The sequence below is a fragment of the Lactuca virosa genome, chromosome 2 (genome assembly GCF_052849685.1).
Source record: "Lactuca virosa cultivar CGN04683 chromosome 2, Lactuca_virosa_CGN04683_v6, whole genome shotgun sequence".
NCBI lineage: Eukaryota > Viridiplantae > Streptophyta > Magnoliopsida > Asterales > Asteraceae > Lactuca > Lactuca virosa.
Window position 1 is genome coordinate 80985426 of NC_136427.1, and position 20715 is coordinate 81006140.

Here is a 20715-nt window from a genome sequence, read left to right on the forward strand (position 1 = left end):
TTTGAGTGAAAGAAAAAAAGTGAGATACATGTGAAAAAAAAAGAGAGAGAAATACAGAAAAGTTGAAGACTTTTGGAGATATCAAGTACGATGATCAAAAGATCAAAATTCCAAAGGAAAAAAAATTGAAGATACCAAAAATCATAAAGTCGGTGAATTCAAAGAAATCAAAGATCAAATACCAAAGAAGTAAAGAATTCCAAGAGCTCCATTATGATATCAAAAGTTGTAATTCTTTCTAGATTAAGTATGCTTGGGTAGCTTTACAAAAATACCTCGAGGTTACGAAAGATTTCTGAGGATTGATTCAGAGGGTTGCAAAAATGAGTGTCGTATAAGCTAAGGGGTGAAGGTTCATAAGGATTGTGAGTATTTAGGATTGGGAAGTTATTAAGATTTTAGACACAAATATGCACATTGAGGTCTTGGTATAATGGTTGAGCTTGAAATGGATTGTTCTATGTGATGTTAGTGATATGGGTTTGAATTTAAAATAATTAGATTTTCTTGAGGGCAAGCAAAGAATAAGTGTGGGGTATTTTGATATTGCCACATTTATACATATTTTTAGGCAATATTTAAGTACATTTGTATTAATATTTTGGTTATTTGCATGGAATAATGGTACTTATAAGGTTAAATTGTATTTTGCAGCCAAATAGAAGACATTTTGAAGAAAATGGACTAGAAGTGTCAAAAAATGGAACTTTGGAGGATGAAGACTTGAAAGATTGGAAATCCAACAAAAATACGCTCTCGCGACATGAGTATTCATGGCTCACGACGTGAGTTGGGACATTCCAGAAGATAAGCATCGCGTAGAAGAATCCTTGTCAAACACTGATAGTTACTGAACTCCCGACGTGAGACATACTTGCTCATGATGTGAGTATGGATAATTCGAAAATGATAAATAGAACTTGATTCTTACGTTTTTAGGAGGTTGGATGACTGGAGAGAAGGTTCAGAAGTCGAATTTCAGAAGTGAGAATGCCTAGAAATTGGTTCTAACACCAAGGAAGAAGAAGAAGTTCATAATCTACTTTTTAGTTTGGTACATTTAAACATGTCTTTGATTATAACTTTTTTGTGTTTATTTGTTAGAATGTCCAGCTAAATCTAGCTGCTTCTGTTAGCTAGATGAAGCTAGAACTCATGGTTTAATTATATTAATTTAGACTTTGCTTGTTGGTTATGACTTGTGTTTGATTGATTATACCTAGCATGCTTGATTTGATAATTAGATTGCTTTAAATTCTTGTTCTGTATAGTTAATTATCATTAATCTGCATGAATTTGAATACCTAGTAATTTAGTGAACATTAGATTATTAGAGCTAAGATCGAACCAATCTTACATAAGTAATTGAATTGTTAAATTTGGTTGTGCTAGAGAACTCATATTATGAACATAATTGTGTTTGTCAAATCAATCTTACATAGCTCCAATTCTATTTAATAATTGATTTTTTGTTAAATTATGTGTGAACATACATAGATCTACATGAATTAATTGCATATTCGTAAATTTGGAATTGAATTGCTAATAATATTTTAATTGGTAACCAATAGGAATTGTCATAATTAACTTATAAGTCATTGAGGGAAAGTGGATTCGAACTAACAGAAGTGTTTTGTTAAACTGATAGTTGTTGATAAATTAAGTTCATCTAAACTTGCAAAATTAGATAAAACCCACTACTTTGCAAGAAAATTAGGTTAATTTAATAGTAGGTAAATTAATTAGTGAAAACCGTTCCCTGTGATCGATACCCGACTTACCTAAACTATTCTATAATTTGACTAGGTACACTGCCTAGGTGCAATTTAGTTAGTCAAGTTAGTTAGGTTAATAATTTAAAACTAGGTGTAGCTATTTGCACGCATCAAGGTAAAAAATGTAAAATCCAAACACAAAAATCAAGCAAATCGGGCAAATAACAGAGACGCTATGACAATTCAAAGTTGTCTAAATTTCTGTAAACATGCTGAAACAAAAGACTCAACTTCAATACCCCATGTTTAGGGGCATGTGTCTCATTGAATATATAACCAAAAATAGCATATAAACTATATAAACAATCGTTTAAATTGTAAGCTACAAGATGGGAAAAAACCCAACCAAATCGGGCAAATAACGAAGACGCCATTACAGTTCAAAGTTGCCTAAATTTCTGCAACCATGCTGAAATTCTGGGTCGGGTATTTAGAAACGAATAAGCTCTTATTTGGATAACCCGGACCGAAAATCTTGAGAACCGAATAAGCCTAATATAGATACCCGAAACCCGAACCAGATTGCTTATTCAGGCCTAATTCAGTTCGATTCGGTTCGGGTTTTCGGTCCAAACGCTAATCCCTAACTATGACTATGAATCTTCCACCACATTTTTAGTCCACCGATACTTGTAAGTCCACCAAACTCATGCAATTTTCTTATTCATCTTTTTGACTTTGTTTGCTTCATTTATTGCCAATATATATAATATGTCAGAAACCGAGTCCTATAGAGAGGTTGTTTATATCTCCTTTGGCATAATGCTATGGTTGAGGAACTTACGACTCTTCACTAGACTCATAGGAAGGGTTAGTTTCACTCACACGAAAATTGACGACAAAAGTGATGAATGTTGTACTCTAATAACATAGTTGCATCCATTCGTTAGTTAGTGAAGATATTCCAAATGGATGTTGAGAATGTGTTCCTGAACGACGATCTTCATGAAGAGGTTTACATGACTCCTCACGTAAGTGTTGCCCACAAACCGGGTGAAGTTTGTTGGCTTCGAAAAATCCGATATATATGGTCTCAAAAAAAGCCCTTTGTATTTGGTTTGAGAAATTCACTACGGTGATTACTTGTGTGTAATTATTCCATAAATGTAGTTAACATTTAAATGTGTAAAATTTCAAAAAAACCAAAAGATGCTAAAATCTACTTGAAAGTAGATATTGGAGTAGAAGCTTAAAACTCGTACCGTTAAATGAACTTTTTTCTCTATCTCGAGTTTAAAATAAAAATAAAAAAAGTTATTAAAATCTTGCTACTAAACATACTCATTATAGGATACCGTTGATTATTTACATATTTACATGTAAATATCTATTCATATGAAATTATTAATGAGTGATAATGTTTTCGACCTTTTTTTTATAATGTTCATTTTGTTATTACAAGTTCAAAATATTTTTTATCATTATTTTAAACCCTCTGATTTAATATGATATGTTTTTTTTCTAAAAAAAACACATGTTTTTGTTGTTAAACTAAATTATTACTATAAGTTTTTTCAAATATTAGACCAACTAATAATCATCTCAATAAATACAATTATTTTGAAACTTTTTAACAAATTCTATTTTTCTTTTGTGCAAAGAGATGCCCCAAAATAAGGTGTTATATATGTGTTGTTCAAGCGTATAAAAGAGGATGGAAGGAGAAAAAGATTCAATTGGTGATGGACTCTTCGGAGAACTCAACGTGAGGTGGCACGGAGTCCAGCTCATGACTCCAACAAAAAGAAGCCCTTCTCGGGAGGCAACCCGAGCTCGGTTTGAATTTTCTTTTCACCTTTAGTTTGGTTTTTGAATTTTTAGTTTTTAGGAAAATTGATCATCTCATCATCTAATAATATTATGAATGGTAAAAATTAAATGTGGGGTCCCTAAATTAAGTGGTAAATAAATTAGGGTTTTAGAATAAAATAGGAGTGCTAATTAAGTTTATTTTTCAATCAGAAAGAACTCACGATGTGAGCATATATCGCTCACGACGTGATTCCAATAATGACATACGAAATAGGATATTTTAGCCCAATAAGCCTATTAGCCCATTACTGATTACTTAAATGGCCCAACCATGACAGCCCACACAAACTCACGACGTGTGCCATAAAGCTCACGACGTGAATTTTAAAAAGAACACGAGACCACAACTTAAACAAATCAAAACCACTTTGACCAAAACACTTTATCAAACTCATGAAGTGAAGCTTGTTCTTTGGTCCCCCCCCCCCTCCAATTTCGGCCAAGATACACTTAATTTAACACTTGTGCTTACGTAATCTTCACACAAAGGTAAACATCTCTTATTTCTATTGGTTAATTTTCACTAATTTGTTGATTTAGGGGGTTAGGGTTTATATTACGTGTGAATGTTGAAATATTACCTTAAATGTGTGAGTCATCCACTTCATGCTACTTCATTGTCCCTAGAAATGATTTATGAGTAAACCCTAACAAGAATTCTGTCCCGATATGCTGACTGCTGAGATCGATTTACGCTATGAGTAACGAAATCACGACGTGACTCCGAAAGACTCACGACGTGAATCCTGGACTCCAGCAGAACTGAATCTGTTAAATGCCTAATATGTTGGAATATTTGTTTTGTTTTTGTTGTTTATTTGTTTTTGCAGAAAAATGGCACCTAGATGCGAGGTTCATGATGACCAAGGAGGGGTTGCTTACTTGCACCCGTTTTACGTGTTTCCGACTAATTTATCGAGGGACGTGCTAACACGATACAACAACCGATTGGGTTGGCTACACAATCGAGAATTCGCGGTTGCTCCAACAGTGAATTGGCAAAAACTACGGGAAGTTGGACTTGTTGACAGGCTAAACCAATTTCTTACAAAAATCTTTATAGGGAACGGGTATTCGTTTACATGCAAGGGATGGAATAATTTATTCGCCATCCAAGAAAAAGTTTACAAAGAGTTGTGTGTTGAGTTCTTTTCTACTGTGGCGTTTCAAGAGAATGTCCAAGACCCTAACTTCCCACAAGCATTGGTCTTTCGTTTGGGTGGGCAATATAGGGAGTGCAACTTGGTAGAATTTTCATGGAGGATGGGTTTATACGAGACCCACGAGGCCATGACCCCTGTGTTTACTATGTTCTTACGGGAGGCTGTCCGTACTTATTCCGGGGGAATGTCGGGACACGAATTTTGGAGCCATGTTGCTTTTGGTGTTTTCAACTCCGGTGTGTCACCAGAAAGCAACATCAAATCACCTATCCACCGTTTGCTTCACAGACTTATCACCTTTTGCATCCACCACAAAAGACACGGATACAAGGTCACGAAGTTTAATTTATTTTTCTTATGGACCATTCTACAGCCGGGGGTGTGTTGCAATATCCCCTACGACTTGGCTCGTTACTTGGCAGAATATGCAATGAGTTCCTGATCCGGGAGCCCAATTTGTGGTGGTCATTTTATTACCCGACTGGCCAAATATTATGGTGTGATCATTCGGGCCATTACAAGGACACTCACTTGTAAGGTAGGGAATGAGTTTTCTTTGAGTTACCTTGAGACAATAAGGGTGGTGTCCAATTATGGGTCATATTGGGGCATAGTAAACAGTGATGATGAAGATGTTGAACACCAACCCAAGCAACCCGAACAACAGCCAAGGCCCAGGAGACGGAACGTGAGAGCCCAGGGATATATGGGAAGGGCGCAGCAAGCCACACAACAATATGAGGGAGGCATACCTACCGACCCGTTCCAAAGTCGGGTGGGTTCTTATTTGGATAATCTACGCGGTGGGTTACTTATAACACCCAAAGTCTTGAAGCCATGGTCTCTCATATGAATGTGGTGAGACCACCCACCGTGCCACCTCAATGCTCTTATATCCCAACGTGGGAAGAGTTATGGATGACGCAAGGAGACGGGGCCGGGACGAGCGAAGCGCACGGAGATGAGGATGATGATTGATTTTTAGTTTATTTTAGTTCTTTTTATTTATTTTGTTTGTTTGTTTTTGGTGTGTTTTGGATTGTAAAACTCTTGAAGTTATTATGTTTCTTTTTACTTCCTTTGGTATTATTTTGAGATTTGCTAGGAATCGCGGGAAAGGAATGTCGAGATATAAGTTCGTATACGTTTGGCCAAGAGTTTAAAGTCGAGTGTTGAGACCCAAAATTTAAAATAAGTGTGGGGTGAGTCAAGAGAGAAGATAGAGTTAGAGAAAGAGTCAAAAATAATGAATTCAGAAGAGTCTTAATGTATTAAGACATTGGGTTCCAATACACACATTAAAAGAAGAATTGGCAGAATGGTTTTCTAACTGCCCAGTTCCCACGAGGCCATGACCCCTGTTTTTACTATGTTCTTACGGGAGGCTGTCCGTACTTATTCCGGGGGAATGTCGGGACACGAATTTTGGAGCCATATTGCTTTTGGTGTTTTCAACTCCGTTGTGTCACCAGAAAGCAACATCAAATCACCTATCCACCGTTTGCTTCACAGACTTATCACCTTTTGCATCCACCACAAAAGACACGGAGACAAGGTCACGAAGTTTAATTTATTTTTCTTATGGACCATTCTACAGTCGGGGGTGTGTTGTAATATCCCCTACGGCTTGGCTCGTTACTTGGCAGAATATGCAATGAGTTCCTGACCCGGGAGCCCAATTTGTGGTGGTCATTTTATTACCCGACTGGCCAAATATTATGGTGTGATCATTCGGGCCATTACAAGGACACTCACTTGTAAGGTAGGGAATGAGTTTTCTTTGAGTTACCTTGAGACAATGAGGGTGGTATCCAATTATGGGTCACATTGGGGCATAGTAAACAGTGATGATGAAGATGTTGAACACCAACCCGAGCAACCCGAACAACAACTAAGGCCCAGGAGACGGAACGTGAGAGCCCGGGGTTATATGGGAAGGGCGCAATAAGCCACACAACAATATGAGGGAGGCATACCCACCGACCCGTTCCAAAGTCGGGTGGGTTCTTATTTGGATAATCTACGCGGTGGGTTACTTATAAAACCCAAAGTCTTGAAGCCATGGTCTCTCATATGAATGTGGTGAGACCACCCACCGTGCCACCTCAATGCTCTTATATCCCAACGTGGGAAGAGTTATGGATGTCGCAAGGAGACGGGGCCGGGACGAGCGAAGCGCACGGAGATGAGGATGATGATTGATTTTTAGTTTATTTTAGTTCTTTTTATTTATTTTGTTTGTTTGTTTTTGGTGTGTTTTGGATTGTAAAACTCTTGAAGTTATTATGTTTCTTTTTACTTCCTTTGGTATTATTTTGAGATTTGCTAGGAATCGCGGGAAAGGAATGTCGAGATATAAGTTCGTATACGTTTGGCCGAGAGTTTAAAGTCGAGTGTTGAGACCCAAAAATCAAAATAAGTGTGGGGTGAGTCAAGAGAGAAGATAGAGTTAGAGAAAGAGTCAAAAATAATGAATTCAGAAGAGTCTTAATGTATTAAGACATTGGGTTCCAATACACACATTAAAAGAAGAATTGGCAGAATGGTTTTCTGACTGCCCAGTTCTCACGTCGTGAACACTTACTATTCACGTCGTGAGTCAAGTTCTCAATGGTTTCCAGAATACGCGTAATCGCGACCTCACGTCGTGAGCTTTCCTGTGTCACATCGTGAATTAGTATTTTTCACAAAATAGAAGATCACTGATACATATTATTCCATGGGTCACCACAATTCTTTTTGGAATTATTATGAAGCTAATTATGGCTCATTTTTCTCAACCATGCAATGTGGCTTTTTCTTTCCCACATTGTTCTTTACGCTTTGGAGATTTTCACCACATCTGTTGAAGATTGAAGTTTCGATTCTAAATTTTTGTCGACATATTTGCATATCTCACATGTTCAAGATCCAAGTTCCTTACCAAAAGAGTCTGTATTCAAGATGCACAATTTATCCACAGATTTGGAGTTCGATCACGCCACTACTATCCCAGGAAGTCTCTTCCTTTTTCTCCTTTTTATTGCTTTTAAATTATTTTATGCATACAATGAGGGCATTGTATGTAATAAGTGTAGGGTAGGAGGTAGAAAAAGTTAATTGCTAGAAAATTTAGAAAATTTAGAAATAAATTGTAATAGGTTTGAAATAATAATCTAATAATTAAATCTACTAATAGTTTGAACTTAAGCTGCTAGTGTTATATGGGATGATCCAATGAGAGCTCAAATGTTTAGCCGAGCCATCATATGTTGTAGTATATTTGTGGCTTCCCATTCCTAGTGAAAAGTTATGAGGTATGAAAGGTAATCTGGTAGCTTATATGACATAATACGTTTTGCAGCCTAAACCTGAAATCTATCAAGGAAAGCTTATGTAGTCATTGCACATAGACTAATGCCTTTAACCAATAAGGGTTGAAGTTAAGCACCCCTGCTTAAGCATGTAGGTTTTGAGTGAAAGGAAAAAAGTGAGATACATGTGAAAAAAAAAAGAGAGAGAAATTACTGAAAAGTTGAGGAATTTTGGAGCTATCAAGTATGAAGATCAAAAGATCAAAATTCCAAAGGAAAAAAATTTGAAGATACCAAAAATCATAAAGGTTGTGAATTCAAAGAAATCAAAGATCAAATATCAAAGAAATGAAGAAGTCCAAGATCTCTATTATGATATCAAAAGTTGCAATTCTTTATAAATTATATATGCTTGGGTAGCTTTACAAAAATACCTTGAGGTTACGAAAGATTTCTGAGGATTGATTTGGAGGGTTGCAAAAATGAGTGTCGTATAAGCTAAGGGGTGATGGTTCATAAGGATTGTGAGTATTTAGGATTGGGAAGTTATTAAGATTTTAGACACAAATATGCGCATTGAGGTCTTGGTATAATGGTTGAGCTTGAAATGGATTGTTCTATGTGATGTTAGTGATAGGGGTTTGAATTTAAAATAATTAGATTTGCTTGAGGGCAAGCAAAGAATAAGTGTGGGGTATTTTAATATTGTCATATTTATACATATTTTTAAGCAATATTTAAGTACATTTGTATTAATATTTTGGTTATTTACATGGAATAATGATATTTAAAGGTTAAATTGTATTTTGCAGCCAAATACGCTCTCATGACGTGAGTATTCAAGGCTCACGATGTGAGTTAGGACATTCCAGAAGATAAGTATCGCGTAGAAGAATCCTTGTCAAACACGGATAGCTACTGAACTCACGACGTGAGACATACTTGCTTACGACGTGAGTATGGATAATTCGAAAATAATAAATAGAACTTGATTATTACGTTTTTAGGCGGTTGGCTGACTGGAGAGAAGGTTCAGAAGTCGAATTTCAGAAGAGAGAAGGCTTGAAAATTGGTTCTAACACCAAGGAAGAAGAAGAAGTTCATAATCTGCTTTTTAGTTTGGTACTTTTAAACATGTCTTTGATTATAACTTTTTTGTGTTTATTTGTTAGAATGTCCAGCTAAATCTAGCTGCTTCTGTTAGCTAGATGAAGCTGGAACTCATGGTTTGATTATATTAATTTAGACTTTGGTTGTTGGTTATGACTTGTGCTTGATTGATTATACCTAGCATGCTTGATTTGATAATTAGATTGCTTTAAATTCTTGTTCTGTGTAGTTAATTATCATTAATCTGCATGAATTTGAATACCTAGTAATTTAGTGAACATTAGATTATTAGAGCTAAGATCGAACCAATCTTACATAAGTAATTGAATTGTTAAATTTGGTTGTGCTAGAGAACTCATATTATGAATATAATTATGTTTGTCAACTCAATCTTACATAGCTCCAATTCTATTTAATAATTGATTTTTTGTTAAATTATGTGTGAACATACATAGATCTACATGAATTAATTGCATATTCGTAAATTTGGAATTGAATTGCTAATAATATTTTAATTGGTAACCAATAGGAATTGTCATAATTAATTTATAAGTCATTGAGGGAAAGTGGATTCGAACTAACAGAAGTGTTTTGTTAAACTGATAGTTGTTGATAAATTAAGTTCATCTAAACTTGCAAAATTAGATAAAACCCACTACTTTGCAAGAAAATTAGGTTAATTTAATAGTAGGTAAATTAATTAGTGAAAACCGTTCCCTGTGATCGACACCCGACTTACCTAAACTATTCTATAATTTGACTAGGTATACTGCCTAGGTGCAATTTAGTTGGTTAAGTTAGTTAGGTTAATAATTTAAAATTAGTCGTAGCTATTTGCACGCATCAAGGTAAAAAATGTAAAATCCAAACACAAAAATCAAGCAAATCGGGCAAATAACAGAGACGCTATGACAATTCAAAGTTGTCTAAATTTCTGTAAACATGCTGAAACAAAAGACTCAACTTCAATACCCCATGTTTAGGGGCATGTGTCTCATTGAATATATAACCAAAAATAGCATATAAACTATATAAACAATCGTTTAAATTGTAAGCTACAAGATGGGAAAAAACCCAACCAAATCGGGCAAATAACGAAGACGCCATTACAGTTCAAAGTTGCCTAAATTTCTGCAACCATGCTGAAATTCTGGGTCGGGTATTTAGAAACGAATAAGCTCTTATTTGGATAACCCGGACCGAAAATCTTGAGAACCGAATAAGCCTAATATAGATACCCGAAACCCGAACCAGATTGCTTATTCAGGCCTAATTCAGTTCGATTCGGTTCGGGTTTTCGGTCCAAACGCTAATCCCTAACTATGACTATGAATCTTCCACCACATTTTTAGTCCACCGATACTTGTAAGTCCACCAAACTCATGCAATTTTCTTATTCATCTTATTTGACTTTGTTTGCTTCATTTATTGCCAATATATATAATATGTCAGAAACCGAGTCCTATAGAGAGGTTGTTTATATCTCCTTTGGCATAATGCTATGGTTGAGGAACTTACGACTCTTCACTAGACTCATAGGAAGGGTTAGTTTCACTCACACGAAAATTGACGACAAAAGTGATGAATGTTGTACTCTAATAACACAGTTGCATCCATTCGTTAGTTAGTGAAGATATTCCAAATGGATGTTGAGAATGTGTTCCTGAACGACGATCTTCATGAAGAGGTTTACATGACTCCTCACGTAAGTGTTGCCCACAAACCGGGTGAAGTTTGTTGGCTTCGAAAAATCCGATATATTTGGTCTCAAAAAAAGCCCTTTGTATTTGGTTTGAGAAATTCACTACGGTGATTACTTGTGTGTAATTATTCCATAAATGTAGTTAACATTTAAATGTGTAAAATTTCAAAAAACCAAAAGATGCTAAAATCTACTTGAAAGTAGATATTGGAGTAGAAGCTTAAAACTCGTACCGTTAAATGAACTTTTTTCTCTATCTCGAGTTTAAAATAAAAATAAAAAAAGTTATTAAAATCTTGCTACTAAACATACTCATTATAGGATACCGTTGATTATATACATATTTACATGTAAATATCTATTCATATGAAATTATTAATGAGTGATAATGTTTTCGACCTTTTTTTTTATAATGTTTATTTTGTTATTACAAGTTCAAAATATTTTTTATCATTATTTTAAACCCTCTGATTTAATATGATATGTTTTTTTTCTAAAAAAAACACATGTTTTTGTTGTTAAACTAAATTATTACTATAAGTTTTTTCAAATATTAGACCAACTAATAATCATCTCAATAAATACAATTATTTTGAAACTTTTTAACAAATTCTATTTTTCTTTTGTGCAAAGAGATGCCCCAAAATAGGGTGTTATATATGTGGTGTAAATGAAAGAGAAAATTACTTAAAAATATAACGAAGTTCCAAAAATATACAAAAAATACCATTGTCTTTTTGTTGTACAAAAAATACCATTGAACCGGCTATTGTAGGTAACCATCAGGTTACCCAGTTTTCAAAATGTTCAAAAAATACAATTGTTGTTTTTTAGTAAAAAAATACCATTAAAGTTACTATTTGTACACAAAATACCAACGAAGTATACATGTGTTCAAATAAAAGCTTGTGGTAACCAAGTACTTAAAAGCGTAACGAAGTTTCCAAAATGTTCAAAAAATACCGCACTTTTTGTTAACTGCGTTGTCGGATTATGTATAAGACAGTCACCGGACATCATGCACCGTAATATCAGTTCATAACAGTTGTGCAATCACTTTCATTCCCTCACTCAATCGTTCTTGTGGTAACATAAGAAGTAAGTAGTTAATAACCTTAGTTAAGCATTCTTGCTTCCCGATCACATTATATACCTGAAACCTAAAACATATATTCGTTATATAGATACACATATTATAAATTAAAGTTAGTCGTTCATCAGTGTTGCGGCACAAGAGAGATACAAAAGAGAAACGAGTGTGACGTTATATCATGAGTATTCCTAAATATGGATGTAAAGAGTATGAGTTGCGTTTAATTCTCCTGGACCAGTGAGAGATGAATGGCCACGAACACTCAACATCATGTGGATGATTTGATGACAATTTGTAGTCAAAGTGGAAAAAGAAGCATATGTGTTAGAGCGCTTGAACGCTTGCATCATAATTGATGGTGTTATGTTATGAAAATTCCTAAATACGGATGTAGAGAGTATGAGTTGCATTTAATTCTCCTGGACTAGTGAGAAATGAATGGCCAGGAACACTCAACATCATGTGGCCGATTTGATGACGATTTGTAGTTAACGCAGAAAGATTAAATTACATGAATGGTCCCTATGGTTGGGGGTAATTTGTGCATTTAGTCCATAACTTATTTTTTTAACTCGGAAGGTCCTTACTGTTTGTTTTTGTTACGCGTTTAGTTCATACTGTTTGTTTTTGTTATGCACTTGGTCCCTGTCTTACCTAAAAAGACTATTATTTAAATAGGAAAAAATGGCGGGGTAGGTAAGGTAAGGTGAAGGGTGGGGTTGGGGGTGTGTTTATTTAAATAAATTAGAAAATCAGGGGCAAAAGAGTCTTTTTAGGTAAGACAGAGACCAATAGCGTAACAAAAACAAACAGTAGGGACCTTCTGAATTAAAAAAATAAGTTAGGGACCAAACATACAAATTGCCCTAAACCATAGGGATCATTCGTGTAGTTTACTCATGTAGAAAAAGAATCATATGTGTTGGAGCGCTTGAACGCTTGCATGATAATTGATGGATTCTTAGTTATGTGTTTTTCTATGATTGTATTTAGATACAAACTGATCGAGTGAGAGAATGAAAGAGAGTACACAACTGGTGTGAACTGGTACGACGATGAATAATCTTCGATGACCGTATTCTTTATAATCCGGAAACAACAAAGTTAACAAAAGGTGCTCTGAATAAACAACAATGATATTTTTTTTAACATTTTGGAAACTTCAATGATATTTTTTGTACCAAAATGTGTACTTCGTTGGTATTCTATGTACAAATGATATACTTGAAGGGTATTTTTTGTATTGAAAAACCAATGCTATTTGCTGAGCATTTTGAAAACTTCGTTACCTTTTTAAGTAATTTTTTGGTTTACCTATGGTATCCGTTACCATAAGGTTTTATTTGAACATATTTTTACTTCGTTAGTATTAAGTATACAAAAAAGTATATTTTAATGGTATGTTTTATACTGAAAAAAGACAATGATTTTTTTTTTATATTTTTGAATTTCATTACCATTTTTTAAGTCATTTTCCCAAAATGAAATATCACATCTTCATGGGTCTGTGGGGTACGGACCTGACATTCTGGACGTGTTTGACAAAAGTAGTTGTTAGCTGGAAGCTGTAACTTTTATTTGCTATATGAGTGTTTGGCAAAAATAGCTGGAAGCTGTTGAAATATATAAAATTACATAAAAGGACAATTGATTAAAAATAAATAAATATATAAATATATTTTTAAGGGTAATAATGGAAATTGATTTCAAAAGCTCAGTAGTGTTTTGTTAAACGCTACATGAAGTAGCTTTTAGATTTAAAGTTTTTTGTTTAAACTAAAAGTTAAACGCTCGTACTGTCAAACGAAGATTTTTGTTTAAACCAGAGAGTTTTATTAAAAGCTAAAAGTTAGAACCTCCTAGGAACGCTTCCGAAAGCCCATGCCAGGCCCTCTATCGTGCTTCAATAGCAACATGTGGGACTGTTAAACTGTATTATTTGAGCTATACTCTGTAGTACGTTACGCAATGCTCTTAGTACCTAGATTATGAACTGCATTGCTTCCGTTCATCCAAATCCGTGGTATTTGCAGCGCAACAACAATAATTGAGGCTCGTTCATACTTCATATATTGGCCTTCTTCTTCACAATTCGAACCAGTTGTACACATACACACTTTACAAAGCAGCAAAAACAGCAAGCATCAACACAGGCGCATATAGTAGAAGAGGTATGTTTTTGTTGAAAGTTTTTCTCTTTGTTTATGAATAACTTTTCTTAGTTGTTTTTTGTTTTGAATCTATCGATCCTTGACGAAATTATCTGCAAAAAAATGTTTGCTTTGTTACTCGTTGTGGATTGTTCGTGTATGCTCCACATATAAAATCAAGTAAATGTTTAAATCTCCTCATTTTCCCTCTTTTGATTATCGAACAATGTTTTGGAGGAATGGTTTTCTTAGGACAGATGCTTCCACGTAGAGATCAGTTCTAGCCCTAATAAATCAACTAATTGTATTACTGTAGGACTCTGTTTACAACTAATAAATCCCTAATTAAAAGGCACGGTATTTTGTTTCTCATCTCTCACAATTTTACAAGATGACGAAGATGTTGAAATTAACAATCTATTCCCACTTTCAATCATTTCAAAGAAAACCAAGGTTATGTTGACAAGGGACGACAAACAACAAATTAACTATGAATTTACATACACATTAATTTACCAACTACCAATTCCTTTCTAGCCAATCGTGTTATGTGTCCTAAATCCTGAAGGAAATTTTTATAACACTAATTATCTATGGATTGTATAAGATATTTGAAAAAAGATAGCTACGCAAGTTAATAATTAACAACTTCTAACAATTTCATTGCCTTTTTTTTGTCTGTTACATGGTTTGCAGGTCTCTGTAAAAGCTAGAATATTGAAAGATGGAGTTTGTATCTGCAATCATTAGTCCTATTGTTGAATCATTAAGGGGTCTTGTAAAAAAACAGCTGGGATATATCTTTTCCTCCTCAAAACATGTTAGGAACATGAATTCCAAAATGAAGCAACTGGATAGTACAAGCAATGATGTCAAAAAGCACATGAAAACAAACAACATAAGTAATCTGAAGATACCTGCTCGTGTATCGGGTTGGTTGGAAGAGGTTGAAAAGATTAAAGAAGATGCTCAAAGCATTTCAAGTATTGGGAATGGATGTTTTAACATGAAAATGAGGTATCGAGAAGGAAGGAATGCATTCAAGATCATGCAGGAGATGGATATCTTATTGATGAAAATAGTAAGATAATTTGGACAAATGCTCAAAAACCTCTTGGGAAAGTGAACTCAAAAATCACATCCAGTTCTGCACCTTCGGATGGTGATGCCCAAAATCACTTCAGATCAAGAGAAAAGTCTTTTAAGAAAGCCTTGGAGTCCCTCGAACAAGATCGCACGAGCAAAGTGATAGTCGTATGTGGAATGGGAGGTGTGGGGAAAACCACAATGATAGAACAACTGAAAAAGACTGCAGAAGATAAGAAAATATTTAATTATGTTTTGAAGTTGGTTATTGGGCAACAAATTAACATGTTTTCTATTCAGCAAGCTATAGCAGAATACATGGGCCCATCTCTAACTGAAATGAGTAAAGAAGCAAGAGAAGATCGTCTTCGTATAACATTTGAGAAACTTCCAGAAGGTAAAAGAAAGGTTTTGCTGATATTAGATGATGTATGGGAGACGATTGAACTCAAAGATATTGGACTGAGTCCTTTGCCCAACGGCTTCAAGTTGTTGCTGACATCACGAAATGAAAATATTTGCAAACAAATTGCAGTAGAAGTTAATTCGGATTTAACACTAGTTCGAGTGGATGTGATGGAGGAGCCCGAAGCACAGAATTTCTTTTGGCAAATCACAGGAGTTTCAAAACAACATGGTCAGGAGTTCAATCAAATAGGAAGTGAAATTGTGAGAAGATGTGGTGTTTTGCCCCTTGCCATTAAACTCATCGCGAAAACCCTTCAATTTCAACAAGTTTTTGTATGGAGAGATACTTTTCAACGGTTGAAGAAGAAGAATCTTGATGAGAATGTGCAAGAAGTTATTAAGATAAGCTATAATTATATAAAAACAGAGGAGGAAAAGGTGAATTTTCTTCTGTGTGGCTTGTTTCCTGATGACTTTAATATTCCAATCGAGGAACTCACAAGATATGCATGGGGCCTATGGTTGTTAAGTGAAGTTTCTACAGTGGGAGAGGCTAGAGACAGGACAAAAACATGTGTGCAGAATCTTACAAATGCAAATTTGTTGATGGATAGCTATTACATTGGGTGTGTCAAAATGCATGATCTTGTGTTTGCTTTTGTGTTAGGTAGAGTTTCTAAAGGTGACCATCCATGGATAATCAACCATGGTGATATTTCAAAGTGGAGTAGAGCTGAAGTGAGAGAGTCATGCAAAAGAATCTCTATTACTTGCACGGATATGTCTGAGTTTCCTAATGACTCTAAGTTCCCAAACCTTTTACTTTTGAGACTTATGGATGGAGATTAGCCGCTTAAGTTTCCTGAAGGTTTTTTATCAAAGAATGGAAAACCTTGAAGTTGTAGCATATGTTAAAATGCAGTATCCGTTGCTTCCTAGATCACTTGAATGCTCCGCCAAGCTACGGACACTCATTCTCCATAAATGCTTATTGATGTTTGATTCCTCTGTAATTGGTGAACTCTTTAATCTGGAAGTGCTCAGTTTTGCACATTGTGGCATCAGAAAGTTACCATCCACAATCGGAAAGTTGAAGAAGCTAAAGCTACTGGATTTGACAGGGTGTCTTAATCTTCGTATTGATGATGGTGTCTTGATAAATTTTGTTGAGCTTGAAGAGCTTTATATGAGAGTTGATGATAGAAAGGCAATCAGGTTCACAAATGGCAATCGTGCTGAATTAGCAGGGCTTTCAAATCATCTTTCTGCATTAGAAGTTGAGTTCTTTGACAAAAACGGTACGCCCTAGAATATGTTGTTTACTAATCTTAAAAGGTTCAGGATCTCTATGGGAAGTGGTTTAGTAGACAATACTAGCAAAAATAGGCACTCATTTGACAACACGTTGAGGTTGGTTACTAACAAAGATGAGGTCTTGGAATCTAGAATTAACGAGTTGATTGAGAAAACTGAGGTGCTTTATTTGGAGGTGGATGGTATGAATGATCTTGAAGAAGTTTTAGTGGAACCAGATAATCTTCGTCGACAGGCGTTTAATACTCTATGAGTCCTTGATGTTTTCAAGTGTAAAAACTTAAGATACCTCTTCACAGTCCCTATTGTAAAAATTACCCTTTTTGAATTAGCCAAACACTTAAATTTTACTTTTTATTTTATCCCCCCACCCACACACACACAAACTAGAATTTTTACTTTTATTTAAAAAGACTCGACAATCAATCATCGATAACAATCTAAATTATTTGAACAAATGCAATATATAAATCAGAAATTTTCTTCACAGTGCTCATCTTCACAAAAAATAATGTAAGCAATGTCATAAACTAGGTTGTTGATTGGAAATACATGTTGGCTCATTGAAGAATAACATAAGTTGCAATCTTTTAATATGTTTGTAATATTAAATGTATTTTTCTTTAATAATTGTCGTGTCTGTGATGATCTATGGTTGATTTTTCTTAGCAGACTCAACTCCCTATCTGCTCTACTTCAGATATGATAAAGCTACTTCAGTTCCCTTGGTCCTTTTCAAATTTAGTTGAAGTAGATGCACAGAAGTATAATGACAAATTGTTTGAAAACCGCATAATTTTTCCATGCAATGAGTTGCTTAATTTGAAGAATCTTGAAAAGCTTTATATTACCATAGAGTATGTTCAATCTAAAATAGAGGAGGTGTTTGAAGTACTAGAAGGGACAAACGATGATGAGAATGAAATACAATCTGTTGTGGCATTTCAGAAGCTAAAAGAGGTGACTTTGGGTGGATTAAATAATCTGAAGCATATGTGGAAGAGCAATCAGTGGATAGTGTTGAACTTTTCAAACCTTACAAAGGTGTCAATTAATAAATGTCCATATAGCACAGGTAAGATTACATCGTACACTTATTCCCTTCTTCCTAATCATGTACATGTTTCTCCACCTTAGTTATCTTATAATTGAATTGACTTTTTGTCATAGTTTCTTGCTTAGTACTCTTTCAATTCAGGTTATTAAACTTCTAGTTTCAAGTAATCTTATGTATGTATGATGTGTCCGCTTCTTGTATTTGATTAAGCTGCGACCAACTTAGCAATAATTACACAAGTTTTTATCAATTGGTTTGTACATGTTCCACTATTTTAAATAGTAAATAAATTCAGGGGTTGAAGGTGCATAGAATGATAATCCATCATACATGAAACTTTCTTAGCTCACACCGGGTAAGAAAGAAAAGAAAAGGGGTGAACCTAATTTGCTATAACATAAAACTTCCCTTAATTCAACAGATCTGTGCTCTTAATTTTTATGAACACCCAGTGTTTGATAAAATTCTTCAATGAAAAAAGACCCATAAACTTTTGGCTCCTCTTTTAAGTCAAGTGTATTAACGTTTGTTTTGTATATGAGCACTTCAATCTTGAAGAAGTGAGTCCATTTCTCTCTTGTATGTTGAGTGTGTCAGTCTCACCCATATAAAAGCTTTGTTTTTCAATCTCTGAAATAAAAAGAATAAAATTTGGTTACAGATATCTTATGTTCAGTGCAGGTTTTCATCGCCACCTTCAATGAATCTATCTCATGATGATTTTGAGTTAACAATTGTTCACAAAACCCAGATAAGTGACAACTATGCCCATGACTATGAGCCATCCATTGATTATTTTAAACCTATTTGAGAAACAGAACACTTATGCATATTATCTGATTTTTTATGCATCTGAGGCGTAACATTTTTTTTTATAATCAAATTTAGTTTGATACTGGAGTTGTCATTATTTATAATCAAATTTCGTTTGATATTAGTTGGGTGTTTGTGGAATTCATATGTTTATGGAATTCAGTGTTAAAATGAGTATAAATCAACAAAAATAGAGAAAAAACCAAATATATCAAGCTCAGATTTTGGAAAAACCACTAAAGTAGAAATTATTTGATGAAAAAAACATTATATTTTCATTCATTGTTTAATTTATCACTTTGTGCATGTTTTTGTTGACATACCGTTGTACCATATGATGACATGTAATTTTGTATGTGGTGGCTGGCTTAGTTGGATTTAAAGACGTTACCTGTCAAGTTGATTTTAAGTATGTAACATGAATATGATCATTTTCAGCCACCATTGTTGTTGTTGCTTTCCATTTCTTCAGCATCTTCAAACCTTTGGTCATTTATTTGAAGTTGTGTAATGATCAATGTTGCATACTTTATGTCAGTTGCATAAATTTGTAATGAAAGTGAAACATTGTTGCAGAATTTGCCTAAAAAAATGAAACATTGGTGCATAAACTGGTCCTAGAATAAATGTGGCTTAATGTATATTCTGTCTAAAAAACTACATTATTGCATAAATTGACTAACATGTGCAATCAATGTATGTGGCTTAAACATGTTAAACCATATGGTTAAAAATGTTATTCACCCACTTTTCTTATAAGCATATGGTTCTTATTACAAATGGAATCCTAATAGACAGATGAAAATAAAATCATATTCCTAACCATCAAAACAAGTAAACAACACTTCTCAAGAATACATTTATACATGAAAGCAAAGTTGTATTGGAAAAGTTGTTGTGTGAGTAAAGTCCAAATGTAACAGGCATACCTGGTGAACTCCATCTATACATAAGATGAGAATTAATGACACTAGATTGTATAAACTTTAAACTAATTACTAAGTAGCATAAGTAAAAAGTGTTTATACCTATACCCGTAACAGCTCCCAACTTATCAGCACTAAAATCCAATTATGCATCCTTTGAACTCTGAAGAAAGAATTAAAAATCAGAAAATTGTTCAATATGGCTTGAAAATACATCCCAAACCACACATTTCATCGAATACGGAGAGTGCATTCCTTGTCGGCCTTTCTTCGACAAAGATGATGTCAAACACAGAAGGAGAAAACCCTAAGATTCCCTATAAATCCTAACTAATTTAAGCCAAGTACACAATCCCAAATGACAATCTTCCTCACAGAACCCTACTAGTGCCCTCAAATAGGATAACACCAAATATGATACCAAATTTGAACTTCTCAAAGGAATTGCAAATATATACGGATATTGTTTACCTGTGACGAAATAATAACTCTAATAATCTTCTTTGAGAGTTTCGATGCCGATGGTTGAAGCCTTGAGACAGTGTCGGTGCCTTTGGTTATGGTGGCGCAAGAAGAGGTCGGTGACTGTGGGAATTATGAAAGGTTCCACGATTGTGAATATTGACGGGCGTCATGGGAGGTGATCGTTGGCAGGGAGCGTCAAAGAGTGAAGGGCATTAAGCGTTTTTTTTTAAGCAAATGATTTGGTTCACTCTTTGAGATTAAAATGGTTTTTTTTTTTTGACGGATAAAGAAGGTAAAATAAGCGAAAATGATTTATATAATACTTTTATGGAAAATAAATTAAAAAGGTAATATTATTTTTATTTTGTATATATTTACTCTATATTATTATTATTTACAAAATACATATATGTTAACTTGTTAGTTTTGTGTAACACCCGTTTTTGGTTTGTGAGTTCTCTCTTGATCTTCTTTAAGTTGAGTTAGTTTGGGTTTTTGGGTGGGTCACGAAGCGGCTACTTAATGGTTGCGGCGTATGTCACGTCATT

General features: G+C 34.5%; 1 protein-coding gene and 1 long non-coding RNA gene across 3 annotated transcripts; one reads left to right on the plus strand and one right to left on the minus strand.

The window, feature by feature from the left end:
- The first annotated feature begins 13965 nt into the window (after positions 1-13965).
- Positions 13966-19174, plus strand: LOC145159211 (disease resistance protein At4g27190-like). 2 transcript variants are annotated; one of them, XR_013737554.1, is made up of 4 exons: positions 13966-14119; positions 14795-16890; positions 17579-17981; positions 18645-19174. XR_013737554.1 is itself a non-coding variant. In XM_079078147.1 (2 exons), exon 2 carries the CDS (start codon positions 15362-15364, stop codon positions 16439-16441), a length of 1080 nt encoding a protein of 359 aa, XP_078934273.1. In that variant the 5' UTR covers positions 13966-14119; positions 14795-15361; the 3' UTR covers positions 16442-17256. The 2 variants fall into 2 exon arrangements, 1 of the variants encoding a protein (XP_078934273.1); XM_079078147.1 differs by lacking the exons at positions 17579-17981; positions 18645-19174 and having other exon boundaries at positions 14795-17256.
- LOC145159212 (uncharacterized) lies at positions 18185-20402 on the minus strand. The gene is made up of 4 exons (XR_013737555.1): positions 20174-20402; positions 19805-19865; positions 19168-19719; positions 18185-18593 (listed from the first exon to the last, which is right to left on the minus strand). It is a non-coding gene; the product is annotated as an uncharacterized LOC145159212 (long non-coding RNA).
- Between the last annotated feature and the right edge of the window lie 313 nt (positions 20403-20715).

Bases quoted from the DNA above. Each gene is read 5' to 3' on its own strand.
- LOC145159211 (XM_079078147.1), top strand. From the start codon at position 15,362: ATGGGAGGTGTGGGGAAAACCACAATGATAGAACAACTGAAAAAGACT.